This window comes from Sceloporus undulatus, chromosome 8 (genome assembly GCF_019175285.1).
Source record: "Sceloporus undulatus isolate JIND9_A2432 ecotype Alabama chromosome 8, SceUnd_v1.1, whole genome shotgun sequence".
Taxonomy (NCBI): domain Eukaryota; kingdom Metazoa; phylum Chordata; class Lepidosauria; order Squamata; family Phrynosomatidae; genus Sceloporus; species Sceloporus undulatus.
The window spans coordinates 33012317-33036131 of record NC_056529.1 but is presented as its reverse complement, the minus strand read 5'-3'; the positions used below and the strand labels follow the sequence as shown (position 1 = coordinate 33036131).

At 41.8% G+C, this 23815-nt stretch overlaps 1 protein-coding gene across 1 annotated transcript in view; it reads right to left on the bottom strand.

The window, feature by feature from the left end:
* Window positions 1-3329: 3329 nt before the first annotated feature.
* RAB40C (RAB40C, member RAS oncogene family) overlaps window positions 3330-23815 on the bottom strand; it is a 37122-nt gene continuing 16636 nt past the window's right edge. The window contains exons 2-6 of the mRNA XM_042438087.1: window positions 17166-17226; window positions 15150-15210; window positions 13062-13139; window positions 11850-12072; window positions 3330-6515 (exon numbers count right to left, since the gene is read on the bottom strand). Of these exons, the coding sequence (XP_042294021.1) occupies window positions 6235-6515; window positions 11850-12072; window positions 13062-13139; window positions 15150-15210; window positions 17166-17226 (704 nt within the window). The 3' untranslated portion in view covers window positions 3330-6234. The remainder of the gene's footprint in view (window positions 6516-11849; window positions 12073-13061; window positions 13140-15149; window positions 15211-17165; window positions 17227-23815) is intronic.

The window sequence follows — 23815 nt, the reverse complement described above, 5'->3', positions numbered from 1 at the left end:
CTATCATGGGGTTTTCTTAGGAACTGAGTTTGCCAATTCCTTTGAGGTTGAGAGAGTGTGGCTTGCTCAAGCTCACTGAGTACTCTATCTTTGAATTCTACCCTTAAAGGATTTCTGTGTTTCTACCTTTGCTCTGTGCTGTGTGTCCATTTACACAGCAGTCGGCTTTAGAGGCAGTGTTTGGGCCACAATCTTCCAAAATCCAAAACACTTCTGGTCTCAAGCATTTTGGAGAAGCGTGATTCATTCCACAGCACAAACCTTTCAAACATCTTGGTACTGACCTGCAGCTTCACTACAAACTAGCAGGATACCTGCTGGCTTTTAAGTACTTACATTTATACTTGTGCTTATAGATTGGTGGGTTTACATTATCAGCCAAGACTTCCTACACTCAATAGGAATCCTCATGATTTTGGAGGAAACTGCAATGGGTTGCTATGTAGCAGCGTTCTTATAGAGAGCTGGTGTCTGTGCATAAGAAACTGTGCAAAGGATCGGAGTGATGTGGAAATGTGTATTGGCAGATCTGTTTTGATGCCAAAGCAATGAGGCAGGGAAACTATGATTGGGAGTTGTACCAAGACGAAAGGCGCTGTGGAGAAGCGTAGTTTTGTCTCAGATCTCTCCCCTCACCCCTTCCATTGCAAGGACATCTGCCTAGAAACAGAATGTCCTGCACAAGCGATCGGTCATCTGCTCCCATTGTTTGTTTCTGAATTGCACCTGAAATCACACCAGCTCTTTTGAATAGGCTCCCCGGGGTGAGTGAGGGTGTCCTGGGCCCTTCCTGAAACAGTGAGGGCAGCATCGACATGTTTGCTTATTCTTTCCCATTTCTGTTTTCCTTTTTTAAAAGAAATCACGTACGTAAGGGGGGGGGGGCATCTCTATGATGCAACCACCGTCTTGGCTCCCTCCCCACTTGCTACCTAAGTCCTGAAGAGCAGCTTGGAAGGCGAAAGAATTTCGAATCCCCAGAATGGCCACTGTGCCTCTTGTCCTCAGCTCACAAAAGAGGTCAGATAGTCAGAAATGTGTCGGTGGTGGTTAGGCTTACCCCAAAAGTATAGGAATTTTAAAAAAGTTCATGTGCAATATATGGATTTTAAACAAGGGAAAAGAGGTTGTATCTTGGTACCAGCTTTGAAGACAGTATCTAAAAGGACATCTTCGACCCACCTGTAATTTTCTGCAAGACAGACTGCAAGGAGCATCGAGCATCAGCTTGATTAGGACACAGGAGACTTCTGGGTGTAACATTAAACCATAGCTTATTGTTGTATGTACAAAGCTGTGTTCCACCTTGACATTACTGCAGCTACAAAAAAGATAGGTGTGTATTGCAGCTTGAATCTCCCTTTTCCTAAATGCTTGGGACCAGAAGTATTTTGGAGTTTTGCTTCTGTTTTAAAACTGAACTATAATTCTATTTTATGCCAAACACAGTATTGTCTTTCAGGCATTTCCCCCCACAACCGCCGAGAAATGAGACTCCCCTGTTCTGCCCTGGCCGCCTTCTGTTTGTAGCTGAGAGCCACATGGGACTCAAGTCTCCCCAGTCCCAGAGGCAGATGTGTGGGAGCTAGACACAATTTTACTATGCCATTGCATATAATGGGACTTGAGCATCCAGAGATTTTGGTACTTATATTAGGTCCTGGAACCAAACCACAGCAGGTACCAATGGCCCATTGTAATAGAGCTAAAGGTAGTGAAGGTAAAAGGACAAAGAAAGACTGGTGTTGATTCAAGGAGTGCGGCTGAGCATTGTCTACTAGAAGCAGAGGCATATGAGGCATTGGTCCCCATGCTGGTAATTCTCTCAAAGTCTACTTACTGCCTGTGGATTCTGTAAAGTTGAAGACTTTCACGGCCGGCATCCATAGTTTTTTGTGGGTTTTTCAAGCTACGTGGCCATATTCTGGAAGAGTTTATTCCTGACGTTTCGCCATCATCTGTGACTGGCATCTTCAGAGAAATGCCAGGAACAAACTCTTCTAGAACATGGCCACGTAGTCCAAAACCACACAAAAAGCTATGTACTCTCATGGCAATAACCATAGCCAATTATTAGAAATTAGGAAAGGGGTATGGAATTCAGAACTAGAATTCATCAGAATGCTTAAGTTATTAACTTTTGTTGCAGATGGAATGGGATCCAAGTGGAGTGTAACTAGCTTGAGGGCACCCAAAACTTGGACAGGGGATTTACAACTATTAGTTCAGGCTGAGCCCCTCTGCTGGATAGCCCAAAACTGGATTCACCTTCCTTTTTTAGGGTAAGCAAAAGCTGTATATTTTGCTTAAGCTCCACAACCATGAAGCATACATATACTGAACTGATAAATATAACAGAGACTGTATAAACTCATGTATAAGTCTAGAAATTTTAGTTAAAAATTTGACCCAAAAAACCTGGGTCGACTTATCCATGGGTCAACTTAAGTACTCTCTCTCTCTCTCTCTATATATATATATATATGGAGAAATTCCCTAGAGCGGTAAAAGGTAAGCGTTTAGAAGCATGGATTCCCTCTGCTCTCTCATCCATCCAGCCTTTAGGATGAGCACAAACAGTTATGCCTGCCAGAATGTTATAAGTTCTTTGGCATCATTTTCCTTTGCATCATCCTTTACATCCTTTGTTACATGCCCCTAAATGTTACCCTCGACTTATACATGAGGTCGACTTATAGTCGTGTATATACGGTAAGTGAATATTGTCTTAAAACATGTTAGCAAAGATCTGATATCTCTTGTTCTGAAGGTCTGTTGTGTCTGTTTTGTATTTATTTAAAACAAAACAAAACCCAGAATGATATTGTTCATAAGCAGTCAGGCATGGCCATGCTGAGCCTCAACTGGTCTGGATTTGTTCAACCCTTGCAACCACTTGGGCACTATCTTGAGTTCCACGAGGGAACTAAGAGAGGATATAAATCTTAAGGTTCTTACTTTCTAAAAAGCTTAAGTGTGGTTTAAAAAAAAAAACCCACAGAAGAGATCTATGGAGTGGCAAGCAAATGCTTGGCTCCCTTGGCACAGAGTGGAGATTCTCAATTCACACAAGTGTGAAGAAAGCATTCCGCTTTGATCCAAACCTTCAGTCCATGGCCAGATGCCTGTTCCTTTCAAATGAGGCAGTTAGCAAAGTGCTTTCCACCGCTCCCTCCTGGGAATATCCCATCACCACAATCCCCCTTAATCCCCTTAAATCCACACTGAAGCCTCCCCCTCCCTCTTCTCCGCTGCCCTCCCTCTGTCCTTCAGCAACATCCCTTGGAAAGCTCATTTGCTTGTCACTGACAACTTCCACAGCCTGCAGGGAGATTTTAAAACAAGTCTCTCTTTTTTAATTTATATCAAAACCATTAGTTTGAACGCCGTTTACTGTACAAAGGAATTAAAAACAGGAATGGTATGAGTGTTTGACAGCAGCTACTTTTTAGTGTTTGATATCACATTCTTTTGAGTTGAACATTAATAAAATAAGGTACACGAGTTCAGCTGTGACTGGCGGACATTCCAGGGCATCTCATTCCAAAGAACTTGCTAGGATTAAAACGGAGTGAAAAAAAATCAAGACAGACGTTTAGGTGAGGCTGGAATTAGGCATGTTCAACTAAACAGCAAAGGAGAACAAGTATGGGTTGCTGAAAACGGCTTCTCAATGTGCAGCAGCATCTTCTGCTCCCCGGTAAGAAAAATATTCCAACAAAGCACACAGAAGCTATATCAGGTGCTGGAGAGACAATAGGGAAGATCTACAGCCTGTCAAGCAAGCAAGAGGAGGGTGCTCCCTGTAATTCTTCAGAAAAACACAATGCACATTCTAGAGCTGTTTTGGGAAGAGGCTATTTTAAAACCAGAATGGAAATATGGCTGTCCAGCCTGCTTCCTAGATCACCTGTTCACTGCACATCCCCAGAATGCCAGGCAGTTGAGTCAGTGATTGTCTTCCACTCCATTTTGAGCAAGTGGCAACAGGTGGCCAAGGCTGTGCAGACATGCCCTGCAAATCTCGAAGCTTCCATGCTCCTGGCCCGGATTTGGCTTCAGCTTTGTTCCCAGTCCGATGAGATGCCGCCAAAGGCTTTCCCCTGCCCTTGACCTGTCCCCGCCACCCTGTTTGAGCTCATGCCAGTGGCAGGGCTTGGCTTACCCTTCCTGCCAAGCAATCTTGGAGCAGTCAATAAGATGCAGCCTTGCCAGCCAGACGTCTGTCAGAAGTTCCTGAACAAAATGGGTGGTCAGCTGTGCCGTGAGCATCTAGCAGCGTCATACTACCCATTCCTACCCACAATACACTGGGCAACCAATCTTAGCCAGGGGAGTGGCTACTGATGTGGCAAGTCACCTTTGAAAAGACACTTACCAGGTCAAAAGTAGAGAAAAAACCAGGCGACAAAGAGCCCACAATGCCATTCATAAGCTGTATCACTAAAGACAGGTGACTGCACTTTGGTCCCCTATCCACTTATACAGTACTTCATTTCCTGTCAAGCACCTCTCTTTAAGTTAACATAGACTGAAAGGCATTTCCCACTAAGGTTTGCAGACAGACATGCAAGTGCTACATAAAATTCCAACCAGAGTTGAAAATTCTGTCTGAGGAACATTAATACTAGTTCAGGAGACTCCAAAAGCCTTTAGAACCAAGAAGCAAGACTACACACAAACCCATTTCCCCCAAAAAAGCTGCAACTAGGATTGAGGCTATGAGATACCTGCATGGATTGACAGGGCATCAAAGGAAGATGCTCAGCTCAATTCTTAATGGATGTACAACTGTACTGCGACCATCTCAGTTACAGATTTGGTGGCTCAGTCTCATCTGTTTCTCACCTCAAGGGGTCTGTTCCTACAACTGATATTAGGAGGTCTTCTGCATTTAATATTGGGTGACAAAGCTGATCTATGAAAAGCAAAGAGCAATAGAAATTGGATTCATAAGATTACTGAGATTCCTATGCCCCTCTGAGGAAATATATAGAGAGGTCTGTTTAGTAGTATGATAGGATCAGAGCCAGAAAGTGAGCTCTGACTGCCACACAACAGTGTCACACAACATGCAATTATGTCTATCCAGTAAGAGAGCATGCTGTAAGAGAAACTGAGCTAGGAATCACTGTGCGCCTCAAAGCCCAGCATTTATGTCAAGCCATAAAAGAGCAGCTTTTTGTGATGTTATCTCCTTTTTCCCCAGCCAAGATCTTTTGAGATTTGGGATAGGCCCACGTTTGCCTTAGGGTTCTTGGAAGCAGGGAGGGCTCCAGTGCAACCCCTTGGAACAGTTATTAACCAATCCCAGATGTGCTCAGAACTCTCTAGCCCCCACCATCCACAATACCATTCAAAACCTCATCCTTGCTGTCCATTTGAGCCATGCACTTACTATAAGGAATGTCTGCAAACTTTTGTTCAAAAAGAAAAGAAAACATTTCCTCTTTTCACAAACAGAATTTTAAAAACTGAAAGAGAAAAAAAAGTCAACCCTGTATCTCTTATACAATTCCCAAGAGCGTTTGATCATTTCACCTCTTGACCACTGCCAACTCCTCTCCTACTTCAATTAGCCCAGGGTTCAAGGCCCGTGCTTATATTTACATCAGGGTATAACTCCCTCCCCAAAGCCTTTCTTTTAAAAAAAAATGCAAGAAGGGGGACATTGTGGGAGTACTTTTAAAAGTAGTGAGATAATTCCTTTATAAATAAGTGGATAAATATTTCAAGTGGCCTGCTTCCAAAGGCCCCCCAGCCATCCATAGTCTTTGTTGGATAAAGGCAGGACTCCACCTGAGTTGAATTTGCCCAATCCTGGCCCCTGTTTCTTTGTCTGCCTGTTTAAAAGGAGTTCTTTGTAGCACCAGCAATCCACTTTGGAGCCCAAAGGTTAAAGTTACAGCACAAAGTCCCATCTCTCCCTACCTCTACCCTCAGGATGAGGATGAGTTGTTTCCTTGAGACAGCCATGCAGTCACCTCTTCAGAGCAGGGCAAGGGAAAGACTTCCTGCACACTGGCTAGAGTGGCTTGGCATATGACCTGCTCTTCCCATGTGGAATGTGGAATCCATGCCAGACTAATGATGGTCCACAAACTCTTTTCCAATCCGATAGGCATCACCATCAGAGTGACAGAGGAACAAGTTACGTGTGTGTAAACATCTGTACATTGGTGACCAGGTGCAGGGGTTGTGTGGCTGGAGGAGATATGCCCCAGCGCTGACTGGCTAAGAGATCTTGCAGTTGTTCCGTGAGCAGTTCTGTGGTGGGCTCTGTGGCGGACGGATTGACTTGGAGCGCTTCAGGCTATTGCCTTTGCTACTGCTCCCACTGCCCCCGCTGGCTAAGGAGTATGAGCGGCCATGCATCATCACTGCATTCATGCCATTAGCCATGGAGAAGGACTTCAAGTGGCTTTTGATGGTGACAGGAAGGGGCAGCTTGTCTATAAGGTGGACGGGTGTGCAGGAAACAATGGCACGGCAGCAGAGATCTTGCAGACTGAACACTAGGCAGGATAGAAAAGGTACACAATTAGAAAGTGAATTTCAGAGACATAGCAGTGTTAGTATAGATTATCAGTATGCAAGGGGAGCTTGTAGCACCTTTGAGACTAATTATGTAGAAGACATTGTAGCATAAGCTTTCATAGAGTTGGTCTATTTCCTTGGATGCATGGAGTGAAAAAGCTTATGCTGTAACTTCTTCTACATGGTTTCAAAAGTGCTATAAGATCCTGTAGTAATGAAACGGTAGGTACAACTACAGTAAAAAGAGAACATCCCAATAGGCTATGCCTCCAAAATACTAATTTTCATGCAGCTTTATCCACTGGTAATAGCATGTGGGGTTGATGCAAGCCCATACTTCATCCAGTTCCTGGTTATCAAATGTCTTTTGTTAGTGTTCCATTGCAATTTAACTGAACAAATACTTCAAAAGGTATACCAGCACAGATACATTTTTTTCTTCCTCCAGTATCAGGATCTTGTTAAATTATCTTGGCACTGTGAGTCTGATTTTTCAATCCACTTAGCATTCATTGGCCCAGAGCAGTGTATGGCAGAGCATAGTGTAATAATTCTGCACCCAGAACCATGCTACAGCTCCAGACTTCCTATTGAGGCACTTCACCTCCCCCTGTGGCCATCCTGTGACTGGTGGGGAGCAGAGGGAGGGGACTGCAGAAGTGTCTGCCCATGTCTTTGTAGCCAGATCCAAACTAACTACATCATATATTGAGATCCACTGGGGTCCTCTGGAGGTATCAGTGGATGATGCAACCATTTGACGTCTGTATATGAGGACACAGCCAGACACTCCTCTGACCACCCCTGCTCTCTGCAAGACACAAAAAATGGCCACGGGGGCTTGGAGTGGCTCAGTGGCATGTCCTGGGGGAAAAGGGCTTTGGTCACTGGAGTACGTGAAGGAGAATAGCAAGCTCTGCAAGGATTATAAAAAGATGCATGCAGGCATAAGGTGGACTTGCAAGAGCTACTGAAATCTGTGATCAGATTATGCAGGCATAAGGTGGACAGGGGCAAGAGGTAGAGGCTGAGGGACCTGTACGTATCGCTAACAGAATGCCAGCCATTATATTTTATTGTTATAAATTGTTATTTCATGTCATAAGTCATCCTTAATGCTTTTAAAATAAAAAGGAAGGTAGGACTACTTAATAAATCACATTTCATTTAATTTTAAAAAGCATATTTTGCAGGTGGCACAGATGCCTATTTACATGGCAAACTGTCATCGTGTCAAAGAATTCTGGGACCTGCTTTCAGTTCACAGAGGGAAATAACCAGCTAACAGGCCAGAAGCAAAAGTTGCTCTAAGTGCTCAATATGATTAGACTACCTCTCTACCTCTCCAACCAGGATGCTGTGTTTGTCTATATGGCCAAGGTGGAACTGCTGGTTTTTTCACCACAGGTTGAATTATTGAGCACCAGACATTTTATTTTTCTTTTAAAGCCAAATGTAGAAGATGAGATTTATGTTTGTTAAGCACTATGAAGCTTTTTGAGAAAAGCAGTCTTATACATATAACAGTGGAAAACAACTGTTCTGCACTAGGCTCTGCCTCTATGCTTTCCATGTAATCAGTCTGTAAAACTTCCCAAACGCTTATTCTGTTCTTTGAAAATAGCCCTATTTGGGAGTACAGGTCTTTCTTCCCCTTTCACAGTTTGGGAACTGAAGCTAGAGACTGAGTGACTTGCCTAAGGAGATTTTGAGAGCTGGGAATGGACCTGCATCTTCTCCACACAAATTCTTGTGTATCAATCAGGTTTCTTGGGCCATTGTCAATGTAATTAATGCTTCCCCACAATTGGCTGGCAGGAAGGCTGGCTGGCTGGCTAAGTCATGTCTGCAGAAGACATGCTGCATATCAATTCCTTGCCAGACAAAACCCCCAAGACTGCAATTAAAATGGGAAGAGGGCTTCCCTGCCTGAAAATTCAATGAGAGGGGGACAGGCCTGGTCTAGAGGTGAGCAGACATGCCGGATGCCTTGGAACAGAACACATTCCAGGTTGACAAGTGTACATGCCCTGGCAACCTGAGGCAAATAGTCCTGAACTCTGACCCCTTCCCACAGCTGGACTGAGACCTTATGAGCGAAACTGGCTCACACTATGAGAACCCATAGTCTTGTGCTTCTCTCCAAGCAAAGTGTAAAAGACTAAACATCTGCTCTGAAGTGGAGCATACTTGTTTTGATGGAGCCATGGGTGCGGGGGAAGGAGTACTCAGCTTCCTTGCTTCAGTTAAAGGCACTAAGCAGGTTTCATGCAGGGAGCCAAACAGCTATCAGAAATAACTAATCCTGCACCTGAATATGGTTGTAAGAGCCACTGAAATCTGTGATCAGCTTCAAAGGGGCTGAGAGACCTGCTTGTTTAAAAAGATCAACCAAATCAAACCAGCTTTCTATGCTCCACCATTTGAGGAAAGCTAGACTTCTGTCATATGGAGACTGAGGTCTTCTTGTTCTAATTTATCCTTCTCTCACCTAGCATCCTTCACTGCCTGAGTACTTACAGAAACCTAGCAGTTAGTCTCAGAGTGAAGGTAATAAAGAGATCTGCCTCACTCTAAACATTTTGTTTTGATCTACCTGCCCCAAGGTAGAGGATAAGAGAGAAAGCTACCAGCTACCATTGCATATGGATGGAGAAGGGGTTTTCTTTTTATCTCAACCTGAGCAGGCTCACACCTTTGAAGTAAAAGAAGCTCTCTTTTGCAGAAAGTTTACAATGCCACCTTCTGGAAATAGTGGTATACTGCATCTCATGGAAAGAGAGAGCAGCTAGTTCTGCCAAGCACTTCTACCGGACCTGATGATCCCCTGATCTGGCTCAATATAAGGCATCTCATTATATGTTTGCCATGAGCTTTTGCAAACACCAGACTTTAGCAAGTGACTGACAAAGATGGAATAGAATACCTCGTTTCCTAAGGCTAAGCAGTGCTTTCTAAAGACCCCAAAATCTGTACTGGATGCTGACTTAAAGGAGAATGAACTGAAGGAAGAAGCAGAAGGCCAGTTATAGTCTCTGTGTTGTATTCTGCAGCTGTGACAGCTATAGCAGCTCCTGCCAGGAGGGCCAAGATAGAATTTGAGCAACAAATGAATGTTCCATGTCAGTCAGGCTGAGCTACACAGTCCCCATGTGTTGAAGACACAGGGATGGGAAGATGAGATTTATGTTTGTTAAGCACTATGAAGCTTTTTGAGAAAAGCAGTCTTATATGAAGAGACAGATTCCATTAGAACTAATGGAGCTAAGCCAAGGTTGCTTATCAAAAAGGTTGCATAGCAGATGTGAAGCAGACTTCAGAGGCTGGGAAGCATCCTATCCATACCTCAGAAATAATGTTTCAGATCCTCAAAGCAGAAACAGAGTAGAACTCCTCAAGCTCAATATGGGGAACCTGGAGGATGTGGCACTAAAAGTAAGCTATGGTATGCATAGCAGAACAGCAGGAAGGACAGGTTGTATACATGTAACTGTGGTTCTTCAAGTGGTCATCTATGAACTCAACCAAATGGGCTATCCTATGTATGCACAGTGCATCTTCTGAAACTTTCTAGAACATTACACAAGTGTTTTTATGGTAGCTCTGCCCATCTCCAGCACTCCTAAATAGGGCCCTTCCTGCCAAAACTGCCAGTTCCATGGACGCTGATGCAGAAATCCAAAGGACAGGCAAGACATGATGACGGGAAGATGGCCAGGGTTGTGTGAGTTCACAGATGACTACTCAAAGAACCACCTTTTCTGTGGTCTGTGACTCACACAAATGGAGATTAGCAAGCTACACAAATAAAAAGCAGAAGTGCCATTGCAAACAAATAAGTTTGCTAATCATCAAATCAATTCAACACATCAAATATGAGCATATCGCCATCTCCCTATCCATACAAGCTTGTATCAATCTATAATAGGTTTCAAAAGATAGAAGAAATCTGAAATGTCAATACACAATATAAAATTAAGTTTCAGAAGACAGAATTTTTCTGAAACATCACTAAAGATGTAGAAGAATAAAGTACAGATTGCTCAAAGGCAGTATCAGCTCAAGACTTCAAGTCACTCTGCAATAAATTATAAGAGTCATTAGCTATAAGTAGCTGCACGGCAAATGTCCTCAAGCAGATAACCCCTTTGTTTGAGTCACAGAGACCACAGAGAATTATTGTTCTCACATGATGTAACAGAAAGGAGGTGTTTCTTTTTATGAGTCAATGGGACTTTTGCAAACTTGTTGCAGGTAAAAATCAGGTTCAAAAATAATAGCCAAGGGAACATACTGCCACCTCCCTTGTTGTGTAGTGGTTAGAGTGATGGACCAGAACTTGGGAGACTGAGGCTAAAGCACCCACTCAGACATCAGCTATGTAGGAACAGTGAACACAGCACAGTAAAAAGAAATCAGCTTTAGTGTAAGTACAATATAATCACATAACAATGAAAAAGATAAGAATCGTCTAAAAATAAATAAATAGGGCATTAAGTGGAAGTTGGGAAGGTCAAATCTCTTTAGGCAATGTGAAAACTATGTAGGACAATAAGGTGTATAACAGATCAGGAAAAGGTACAAAATTATGGAAGAAAGAAAGAAAGAAAGAAAGAAAGAAAGAAAGAACAAACTCTTGCAAAACAAGTAGAAGCTGAATTGTCTTTTCCAGGGAAGGAACGCAAGGAACTGAGACAAATAGTTTCCAAGAAATGAAAATTCCAATACTGAACATCAACTAATAGCTGTTCCATAGTGAAACAGACTGCCTTGGATTCCCCTTCTTTGGCGGTCTTTTGACTACCTCTTGGGAATACTTTGATATTGTGTCCTCCATAGCAGGAAATGGACTATATGGTCCCTTCTAACATCTACATCATCATCATCATCTACATATTCTGATGTAGATGATGATGATAATAACAATAAAGAAAGTCAAGCATGTAAATTGGAGCTAACTCTTTAGAGAACAGTACAAAGCAAATACAAGACATTCATAAGAGTTTGGTGAAAATGAGATGATGAGGGACTAATCTTTATTTGGAAGTTGATTGGAACATTACACTTTTTTTTCAGAGGTGAGAGTTGTCTGTTTATTTGTCATCATTCAGCTACTGTAATTAATATTCAGGAGCAAATAATCACTTAGCTAATTAACTCACAGTACATTTCACATATATTGTTGTGTTCAAGAAGCAACAATAGAACTGCTATGCACCCTTGTCCTGAAATCCCAGAAAAAGGATTGGACAGCTGGCACACTCACAGCTTGCATCTGGAAGGCAGAAGCAAAGAAGCCGGGGCTTACTCACCTCTGTTGGGCCTCCAGATCTTCTCCATGCCATGCCTCATAAGCACAATGCGAGACAGCTCTGTAAAGGACTCGATCACATTGAAGTTGCACAACGGGCTGACCTCAAAGAATGTCATACAGTTTTTCTCAGCATAGGACCGGGCTTGTTCTGTTGGCACCTGCCTCTTAAAGGCCAGATGAAGGCGGTTTCCAACCAAGATACGGGGAACACCAGGGGCATGCTTCAAATAAGAGAATATGGTACATCTTTAAGAACAGCTTCACAGTTTGGCCAGTCTGAGCTCATGTCTTAACATATTTCATTTGGAGTACATACAGGACTACCAGCCTATATAATCTGGATGTCTTTTGCGAGTTTTACTTAAGTTTCTCGCTGGAAAATCAACTGGCTAATAAGGACTGCTGTGAAATAGTGTGGACTGTGCTGCTTTCTGCAGGTTTAATTCTTTTTTTTAATACACTTGTATATCACATTTCTGAGAAGGCACCCACATCTGGATACCTACTGGGGAAAAGGAGGAAACAGTGACTATTCTAACTTGTAGTTAAAGCAAGTCCTAGCTTTTGGCTGCAGTTCCACCCTTCCCATACATGAAGATGAAGGGAACTACTTCCATTGTTATTCCAGCAATTAACTGAGATCCATTGCTTAAACACTTTCTTTTCATTCTCACTTAGGTCATAAAATGTGTGTCTTAGATGCCTCTCTTTAGGTTTCCACTGCTCCTTCATAATATATGGGCACACAATTTTACATTTGTTTTCTTGATGCAGGGATTGAGAAAGGGTTGTGAGGGTATTACATTCACTCCTTTAGGTCCCCACCTGCAGTGTGAAGGAAGAAAAGCCAGGTTTATCACCTCAACAACTAGGTCTCTGAGATGGATGGCAAGGAATTCCCACTCATTTCTCAAGCTGAGATCTTATGATCCTTTGGATATAAACATTTTTCTTCAGCCATCTAGGTTTCTGCCAGTGTTCAAACTGTTTATGACTCAAGTGTTTTCCCTGATGCCAGTTTATATGACAGCACAGTTTCTGCTTGCACAAACCGCAACAGGATCTAGCTGGCAAGATCTGCTTCAAACTATAAGATAAGGTTCTAGCTGGAATCCAAAGGACTCCTGTCACATCCTGAACTTATTTCTGATATTTGGATACTGAATAACTAAGGTTTAGCACAGTCCACTGTGGGTTTTGTCATTCTTACCTCATCTATTTCTTTGATCCATCGGTCTATTCCATCAAACGACCAGCGATTGGTGATATCATATACCAAGAGAATACCCTTTGTGGAACAAAACACCGAATGAGTGGCTTTCGAGTTAAAAGCAAAAGCAAAAACAAAACAAAAAACCCAAACAAACAACAATGGAGGTTGCCTTTTTGCTAAGGTATTCTGGTAAAGTGCCCTTGCCAAATCGTGCCAAAGGGCAACGCAGCTGCACAACCTATTGCAGTGTTTTTACAACAGCACATATGGACTGGGAACTCTTCCTCCTGTGTGTGGAGAAGTCTGCCAGAGAAGAATATGCTCTACCCACCCAAAAGCAAAAATCAGAAGTATTAGCTGGCAGGACCAAGAAATACATGTCAGGCATGCATTAATCTTTAAAGAAACCATTTAAGGTGGGCCAACCATGGGGCCCTACTGTAAGCTTATAATAACACTACTGTATAAGCACACGGCTCTTTTCATCAGTAGCTTCCCACCCACTTGAGTAAAAAAAGATTACCCCATTTTGAAGACAACAGTTGCATGGATTTATCCTTGCTCATTCATGTCCTGTGCAGTCAGAGCATTGCATGTTACTATCTCAGTAATCTCACTTTTGAAGAGAACAAAGTACTGATGCACAGAATTATTCTCTAGGAATGTATTATATGAGATGACAACCTGCTACATGGGAAGCCCCAGCTGCTCTGCTGTCATAATTTGTTGCTGTTGTCTTGGCATGCCATTTTCAGATGGGATATGGCAAAAGAGCAGACCTGTACTGCTGTCATGTGCAAAGAGACTAGGGGCAAAGCACCACAAGGCATAAAGGTGTTCCACATATAACTAGCACATTTTAGTGCAGCACACTTATATTATGAACTAAACGAGTGGCCAGCTTGCCAAAAACAGTGGTCTTGACTAATTTTGAACATGATGGTTCAGAGGGTCCCCAAATATGATACCATGAGAAGAAGGAGCAAAATCCTCCATGCTTTTCAATTGCTGGGAGAAAGGCTACTGGTAAAAAAAAAAAAGAAAGCCAGATACCTGGCTGCATACACCTTAGTTATAAATCCATAGTCATAGCTTTAAACACATTTTCTGTTGATTTCTATGCAATCCACTGTCATTTCCTAACTATGATTTAACAACATCTTTAGAACTGGGAACATAGCTGGATTGGCAGCCTCAGCATCCTGGCATTGGGTGTCAGAAAAAGCTCAGTTCAACAAGCATTTTAACTTTTTTAAAAAATAACATTTTAGCTACATCAGTGATCTGGTTGCATTATACTGACCTCCACAGAAAAGAAGCTTCAAAACTTATTATCTGCAGATTTCTAACACTGTCTATGAACTTTTAACCAAAAAGAGGGAACAGGAAAAACCTCAATGTTTAGTCTTTGACTGATTGGCAACAAGGGAGCATTCATAATTCTCTTAAGAGATCAGCTGAATACATCTAAGAACAACAGTCAGCTATCACTTAATACAGATGCATATACCCAATGTAAAAATATTCCCCTGCCCCCAAAAGCAGTCTTAAAAAGCTCCAAATTTGCAAAGGAAGGGCAGGCAGAGACTGTTTAGTCCTCTCTCATTTGACTTTGCCCTTTCCCTTCTGATTTTTCTCCTTGAGCAGAAAAGATATAAAGTAGCGGATTGGGGTGGGGAGCTGAATGAAAAAACACCTACAGAAATACAGGTTAACTTTCCCCCTGCCCATGTTATTTCTGTGCTCCAACTGTAAAGCTCCAGAGGTTGCTTCTATTTGAAAATCAATCACAAAAGACACATGCAGCTATGTGTTATATGCGGTTTGTTTCTCATTCTTTAGTTCTGCTGGAAGGTCGGTGGGAAACTTAGCTCCACTCCACTTTGGTTAGGTTTCATGTAAGGCGGAAGGAAAGAATCCATATGGATGTAACTCAAAATACAACCAAGAGCTCTCCCAGCTTCTCTGTGAATTTGCACAGAACAAGCTGACAAGTTGTGATAGCAAGTAGCACATTTCTACTAACCAATGTATAACCCTAGACAGAAGTAACAGAAGCCAAATAGTTTGATTGACTGTACTTACCTGAGCACCTCTCGAGTAGGATCGAAAAATAGTACAGAACCTCCCTTGGCCAGATGTATCCCTGGAAGGAAAAACAAAATACAAGAAGCTTTTAGACTTGACTATTCCATTGCCACCAAAAATAGTTCCTTAAGCAGCACAAGTCCATTCCATCTGATGATGTTTCTGGCTGGAGAAGACGTGTTTCGGCCCAGCTTTCAATTGTGACTCCAGAGGTCAACAGTAAATCATGCAATTCCACTTGTTTATGAAGATTTAATCAAGCTATAATGCTCCACATACAATAAGTTAACATACTGAACTGGTTGGTCAGCATGTGGAAAGAATGATGGACTAGACAGGACTTTAGTCTGGCCTAGCAGGGCTCTTATACAGTATTGTTAAAGTTAAGAGACTTGTGTAGGATGCACTCTCCTATTCTGTCCCTAAGAAGCCTCCTCTGGCATCTCTCCTTTGCTTCGGTGCAAGATATATTTAATACACGAGTCTTGAGAACAAAGCGGACAATTTTTCTCCAACAGAGAAATGTATGCAAATATTAACTACAAGTTAGCATTCATCTTATCCTTTCCATATGTTGTTTATGGAGAATGGGGCTATCCCTGGCTACTAATCCTGAGGACTATAAATTACTTTGAGTCTCAGAAACATATTTGTATTAGGGAAGGCTAGTAATTACTATAGTCATGTTCATCCGCATCAGGTTGGTAACAGTGTTAACAGAATGCTACACTAGACAAGCTTTGGTGGAGGGGTTTCCTTGTGTTTTTACAGATCTACACAGGTTTGTGTACAGAGAATATCCCACATGACCTTGACCAGAATGCAGGTAAAGTTGCTGGTCCCCTCCACTCCTGTCACATAACAGAAGAAATGTTTTGGAAATAGTCTTGATGTACCCAGCAGCACAGAAAGTTCTATGCTTTTTTACTTATTTACAAAGCTACTACAAAGCAAGTCATCTGCTTCTGGCTGGAGAAGACATGTTTGGGTCCAGCATTCAATGGTGACTCCAGAGGCCAACAGTACACCATGCAATTCTTAGATCTGTGTTTTGGAGTACAATGTGTTCTGTAGTAAACAGACAACAGGGTGCATTAAGAATACCATCTGCTTCAGAGCCTGTGTAGGTTAAGTCATGTCTTTGAATCTATTTACATGTTACAGCACACTAAGGGGCATCACCAGACCTCTGTGATGTTATGCAAAATGTTGTGCTGACCTAAGCAAGTGCCTACTGAAGTGCAAACCAGGGTCAGGTTAGCCAGAGAGCACACCGCAATGCCTTGGGCCCCTGCTGCACTCAATGACCAGGGAGTGGTGCGTAACAAACAGCAGAAAGCTTCATCACCCTCATTTCCCTATATCAGATTTCTCTGAGGAATGGATTTTCTGTGAAATGCAGCCAAAAAGAACTATAAGTTGCCAAACAGCTCCAAGACAAAACATAGTCCTCATTACTGTTTAACCCATAGGGATGCACTTTAGCAAACTATTTGCTCAGATACCCAGTGTATTGTCTATAGAATGTTTTATTTGCATAAACAGCATAGCAAACAAATCATTTTGACTCCTAAGACTCTGCTTGCAAGTGGTGTTATCTGCAAACCACAGAGGAGGATAAACAAGGCACCTATGATCAACCAACTGAAGAAGGTACTTAATATCTCGCTCCCTGTTCCAACCTTGTCCTTGCTTTTCCTCATACATCTTCATATTTAAAAATGTAAACCAGTGAGGAACGTCTTGTAACTGGTAATCTTATGTTTTTGCATAACTTTAAATAAATATTAATGACAGCAACAAGAGGAAAGGCAAGGAATCAGCTTTGGTAAACCGGTCATGGAAGGTGGAGACAACTAGAAAAATCTCTTCTACATAGTATACTTTTTGAAATGTATATTTAAGATCATCTCCCAAAAAGAAAGAAGCTTCAAAGCTAACAGACATTTCTTCCTGAAACTAAGTTCTCTCCTCTCACAGGTACGCTGGGAGATTGTAGTAATGCAAACTTACCAGAGCTCCAGTTTGACCCTTCTGCCATCTAACAATATTGTCGTGGTCTTATAGTCAATTCCTGTAATGAAAACAATGGAAAGAAAGCAAAAGGGAATCATTATAATTTCTGAATGTTTTGTTTTAAGTGTTATGCTTTATGGATTATAAGAGGAGAAGTCTCTGTTCTCAGAAGTATACCACCTAAAATTCAATGAATAAGGAAACCAAGATGAAGAAGGGTAAACAGGAAAAAAATACATATGAATAATTAGGCTTAGTTCCATTCCTAATCATTAGGAGTTTCACAATACAAAGTGTTTTGTGGAATTCTACATATTAGGGTAGGGGCAAAACAGACGGCTCCAACCCTTTCATCACCGGATCGAGGCCACAGCAACTGCACATTGCAGCCCCAATCTGGTGTTTTCCTGGTTCAAAAAGAAGTGACAAAAAGCTGCTCCCTTTTGAGCTGGGAAAAAGCTAATTTTGCCACAGCGACAGCAGCTTTTCAGTGTTTCTGCATGTGTAAACGCTGTGCCGCAGCATGTACAGCTTCTTGGCAACCTGGGGGCATGCGCTATCTGAATACCATGCCCCCATGCCGCTGGGATCCCAGCTCTTACTGCTGGTCTGTTTTGTCTCTGCGTTTCAATACAGATATAAAAACAAGTAATCCAAAAGTGAAATGGGGTAGTAATCAGACAAACAGCAGCAACTACATCTCTGCAACACACTTATAAACAATAGCATGTGAAGAGCAATGAGGTGCCTTATAAACCCAATCTAGTCCTATGTAACATACGATTACAGTGCACCCTCCACATTTGCTCAGGTCAGACATGCAGCGCCCATGTGAAAGTGGAAAAAAATGCTAATAAAAAACCCCTACTATTTAAAAAACTTGAGAGGACACCTCTGTAGGTATCTGTAGGTTCTTCAGTCCACCTCCATGGTCAACATCCAGCAGAAGTTGACCACAGAATCACGCTGGAGGACCTACAAATGCCTAGAGGTATTTTCTCAAGGGACTACTAGGGTCTCCAGCATGACTCTATGGTGTACTTCCAGCAAAGACACACTGGAGGACTAATATTCCTAGAGAGAATATATTAATCAAATCTTCAAAAGTCAAAGCCGCAAATGCGGAGGGACAACTATACAGCATCACATTTGTTTTGTTTTATGTATTCTTAGTAAACCCTCAGCACATAAATGTCAGATGAATCTGATGTGGGTGAACCTCAATAGGGAACATAAATCTGACTGCCCAATGTCTGCATGCACCAGCTTTTGCATAATGTAGAGCTTTTGCATAATCATGGATCTAGCAGACAGTAATTCTACTGTCTGCTAGATCCATAATTAAAGGAACGATCCAGTTTGCAAAAGCAGCCCATGCTATCTATCAGTGAAAGGGCTATTTAAACAGCAATTGACACTCCTATTGGCATACTAACTGTGCATCAGTAGACTAGTTATGCTTTCTGAACTAAATAGCTTTGTTAACACCAAAGATATCAAACTGCTTCTTAGATACTGTGTTATCGCACCAGAAGTATCCTTCCCCTACTACACATCTGGGGCAACCAACTTGGAGGCCTGGGTACTGTGCCAATGAAGGTTTCAGCGAGTCATTTCCCCTCTTGTCCATCTCCATGTCTAATATGCATGTTAACTAGTCCATTATTAAGAGGAAACTGACTGTTGGTGACCAGGTCAGTCCCACAAGAGATCAAGGACTACGTCCTTTAATTCTTCCTAAAGGATTCTGTCTTAGCTATTTTAATAAATGCTTGTCAAGCCAGGGAGCAAGCCAGCTAAACCGCAGAAGAATTGAAGATGCAAAGTCTGATTGATTTACAGTGAGTTTCTCAATAGGGTGGTTTAAAATGTAAATTTTAATACTTACTGTAATATAATGTGCAGTAGAAAATACAGGCTTTAATCAGGAACAAAGTTATTTTTACAACAAGCAGATGATGAAAAAACAAAGAAATGGACTATTAAAATGGCTAATGTTACCTTTCACCTTTTATAACCTTAAAAGCGCCTGAGAACCAGCATGGTTTGAGCGTTGGACTATGACTCTGCAGAACTGGTTTCGAATCTCCACACGGCATGGCAACCCATTAAAACCTTGGGCAAGTCATACACTCTCAGCCTCAGAAGAAGGCAAAAGTAAATTCCCTCTGAAAAAAACCTTGCCAAGCAAACCCCATGATAGGGTTGCCATATGACTGCCCTAAGTCAGAAATGATCTGAAGGCAAAGAATAACAACAGCAGCAGCAACGTGAGCATTTACAGGAAAAAGAGAGACTTTTAGTACAGTAAATGCAACATTTGCTCAATTCAAATCCCAATGGTGGCAAAGAAGCATGACTTCACAGTAAGCTCTTAAAACTGTTCCATACCGTTCCTCTCTGAATTGGCATATGAGCCTACTCAGGTTTTAAGATTTTGGGGAGGAGGGTTTTTGGGAGAACTTGGTGGCTGCTCCTCAGCTATGCAACTCTCTCCCAAGAGAGGCTCAGTCGGCCCACTCTCTGCTCTTTTCCCACCAACAGGCAAAGACCTTCTTATTTAAACAGGCCTTCAAACAGGTTGAGTAGTGCAACAGGTGTGCTGGCCCTTAATCCTTTCATGGATTTTAATAATGTACTAATAACTGTTCTAAAATAAATGTTGTTTAATGCTTTGTTTTAGCTATTTTGTTTTAATGTTTAGTGTAAACGACTTGGAAAGAAAAGCGGTTGGGATATGGGTACAATTGTTTTGGGAGAAAAGTGGGATATACATAAAATAAAATAATATAAAATGCTTTTTTCTAAGGTCCCCAGTTCAGGCTGCCTCTCCATCTTTACCTGCGACCACTCTGCATTCTGAATTCACACTCCCTTTAGGTTTTTTAATAAACAGCTGCAATTTTAATGTTGACATTGCATGTTCTCTTTAATCCTGTTACAAAAAAGGAGCTCAACAGTAAGCCTTTTCATTATAGCTATCAAGAGTTCACAGCCTGAAAGAATCAGACTAGTTCAGACAAGTTGGTTAGGTAGAACAGAGCAGACCTGTCCAAGTGTGTGCTATGCAGCAGAGCCAATCTTCAAGGCTGAACTAGTATAAATGTGCCACTAGATGGTACTATTGCCTGAAAACTTTGGGAATAGTCCTTCCTTAGCATTGCATTCTCAGAAACTTGAGCTCCTTAACTACCTGCCATCTGCATCAAGAAATTGCCATCAACCCAGTGTTGGGTTACAAATTGATGTGGGAACACTGGTGCTTTTCCCAGCAAACTCAGAGTGCATGAATGTCAGTACACTATAAGAACAGACACTTTAAACATCTATATCCACTCGTCTGTTAATATAAATATATTTTAATTCTCTCCATTTTCTTTTATGTTTTGATCTTATTTATTTTTACTTTTACCTGTGAACTGTGTTATGAGTTGTTGTGTGCCTTCATATTCTTTCTAACTTATGGCGACCCTAAGGTGAACCTATCACAGGGTTTTCTTGACAAGATTTGTTCAGAGTGGTTTTGTCTTTGCCTTCCACTGAGGCTGAGAGTGTGTGACTTGCCCAAAATCTCAGCAGGTTGCCATGGCCAAGTGGGGATTCAAACCCTGGTCTCCATAGTCCAATGCTCAAATGATTACACCATGCTGACTCCCTTGTTAGGAAACAGCCAATACTAACAACTTTGGAGACCAGGGTTCGATTCCCAGATCAGCCATGAAACCCACTGGGTGACCTTGGGCAAGTCACATTCTCTCAGCCTCAGGGGGAGGCAATGGTAAACTTCCTCTGAACAAATCTTGCCAAGAAAACCTCATGTTAGGTTCACCTTATGGTCGCCATAAGTCAGAAATGACTTGTAGCCACACAACACGTACAATGATACAGTAAATATATTGTAAAATCAAACCAAATGTTGAAAGTCATGTTTACACATAGTGTTATCTGGACGTGCTCACTGCCAGGAGACAGTGTCCAAGCCAAGTTTGACATCACTACTTATAGCAGACCTACCCAACATGGTATTCCAAGAGAAATGCCACGTTAGTGTGGTCACCAGGGGTTTGAATGTTTTGCAGTCCCTGAGAGGAAAAGGGAAAGGCTCATGAAATCCAGGATGGGCCATGATACATAGCTGGCAGGCTGAATTCATTTCAATAGGTCACAAACCATGCAGGCCTTGGATCCGGATCTGTATTCCAGAATCACCATTGCCACATGAAGAAAACTCATACCTATGTTTCTCTAAGTATGTCATCAAAAGGCAAATGAAACAAAAGCAAATACAGAAAAGTAAAGTAAAAGATAGCCCTTAGGAATCCACTGGAGTGTCTGCTTGCAGGAAACTTTGTTGTGGCAACTACATTTCTTCAGGACAAGGAAGGAAGACACGCACAGCATTTAACCCCAAGGATGTTACCTATACCCTCCTGGAATTGCTGCACTGGCAAACCTGGAGAACCAGTCTGGGCTGTTTTCAACTTTGAGCACAGTCAACTTAAAATTAAAAATGCTTTATTATCCTAAATGCTCAAGCTCCTCTCATGCCATTCATGCACACTGTTATTTAACAACATCCAGCGGAAGCAAAAAAAGGTGGGCATAATGCTATGAACATGCATGCATTAACAAACACCCTGTAACCTTGGAGGTTATGATGCTACTAAAAATTCACCACTTTAGTTCTTGGCCATCTTTCAGATGGACAAAGATGACCAAACAAAAATAATCACCTGCAGACAATAATCTGCAAACAATAATCACTTGTTTTTACAGTCCATTTACAGTGTACTTTGAACAATCTGTTGATTATTACCAGTGTTGCATTACATATGAAGCAGTACTGAGCCACTGCTCAGGAGGAAAGCTCAAACATGCTATGTTCTTGGAGAAAAAAAATTATGGCCTGTTACAGACTGCCAAAATAAAGCTGCTTCGGGTCTCTTTGGAGGTATGCTATTTAAATGATGCATGCATCCTAAGAATCCGGAAGCTGCACCAAAGCTGCCCTCCAGTGCTTAGGAAGGGAGTGTGGCTTTGGCGCGACCTCCGGACTCTTAGGACCCATGCATCATTTAAATAGCATACCTCCAAAGAGACCCGAAGCAGCTTTATTTTGGCAGTCTGTAACAGGCCATAGATGCCTTTTCAAGAAAAAACCCACAGGAGAAAAAAACCTTCCAAAATACAAGTATCCTGGGAAATGTAAAATATTTCTCTGCTGTCTTTCCAAGGATCAGAGCAGCTTGGGAAACTGTTCACACACATGTAAGAAAGGCACAAAATACAGGATAGAGAAGTGACCATGAACCTTTTAACGCACAAATTTCAAATGGAAACACTGACGTTTTGTTGGTGGTATAGCTTGACTAGTGGTCTTCAAAGATCAGTGATGATTTGTATGCAGGAGTCAAGATATTCCAATTTCATTCAGGAATAAGATATGTTAACAGAAAAATCTAATTAACAATTTAGCAAAGGTAATAAGCATCTCCCTCAGGTTCTCAACCTACACATCTTCAGGTCTGACTTTCCTCAAAGGCTTTCTTTCTATAAATTAAGTTGAGCATTTCTCACTGGATGAAGCTAACTCTCAGCAATGGGCAGTGCTTCTTCTGGGGACATCCCCAGGACTGACAGAATGGTTTCCTAGGTATCTGTCAAAGCACAACCCTGACTGGCTTTCAGAAGAGGATGTAGTGTAGTTTTTTGTTTTTTGGGCAGAGGTCAGCTGGGTCAGGAATTTTATCTGCTGTTGGCCTAAGATGTTTCCATTGATGAATATCTCTTATTAAAAATGAAACAGCAGATGTTGTACTTGTAATTAGGCTTGTAAGCTGCTTCAAACACAGGATGGCGAAAGATATGGATACTTAGCAAAGTGCTTTCACAAATGTCACTCCAGCACTTTACATAACCAAGAGAAGTCTTTCTAAGAACAGGGAAAATTAATCACCCTGTTAGTTGTGTACAGTCTTAGAGAAAGACACACTACCAAGAAATGCAGACTTCTAGACTCAGATCCCTTTGAAATAATAATTTAGGTGCATAAAACTCAATTTAACTATTTAGTAAAATTTAAAAATAATAAAAGCTAGTGTAGCCGTCTGTTAAAATCAGCAATTACTGTTCAAATACCAGATAGGACCAGTCCAGAAGGTGCACCATTTTGGAACCCTAGAGGCATATCTGCAATTGGACGTGAGTCTTGCAGATGGCAGAGAATAATAAACCCACTGAGGCTCATCCGCAAGACCCTCCAGAGAATAGCACTAATGTGATGAGATTCTTGGCTCACCATCCATCTAGTTGTTGCAGACATCAAAAACAGTTTTTGCCTCATAGAATGCTTTTACATTTTGCATTTTTAAGGGAGGAGGAAAGGGGTTACTGGTATGCTACAGACACACAACTGTCATAAGCTCAGCTCAATAAAATGTCTGCTATGCAACTCTGGCCAATATGAATGCTCAAAAGGTCAGCAAGCTCAAGATATACCCATAAAATATTGGAAGAACAGGAGTACTTGCTGAAGGTAACTGAACATGTAACAAATGATTCCCAGAGCTAGCATTTTGGTATGTAGTCTATCACATGTTGTGCTTATGGTGGGCTGTGTATCTGAATGCAACATGTTCGCAATGACA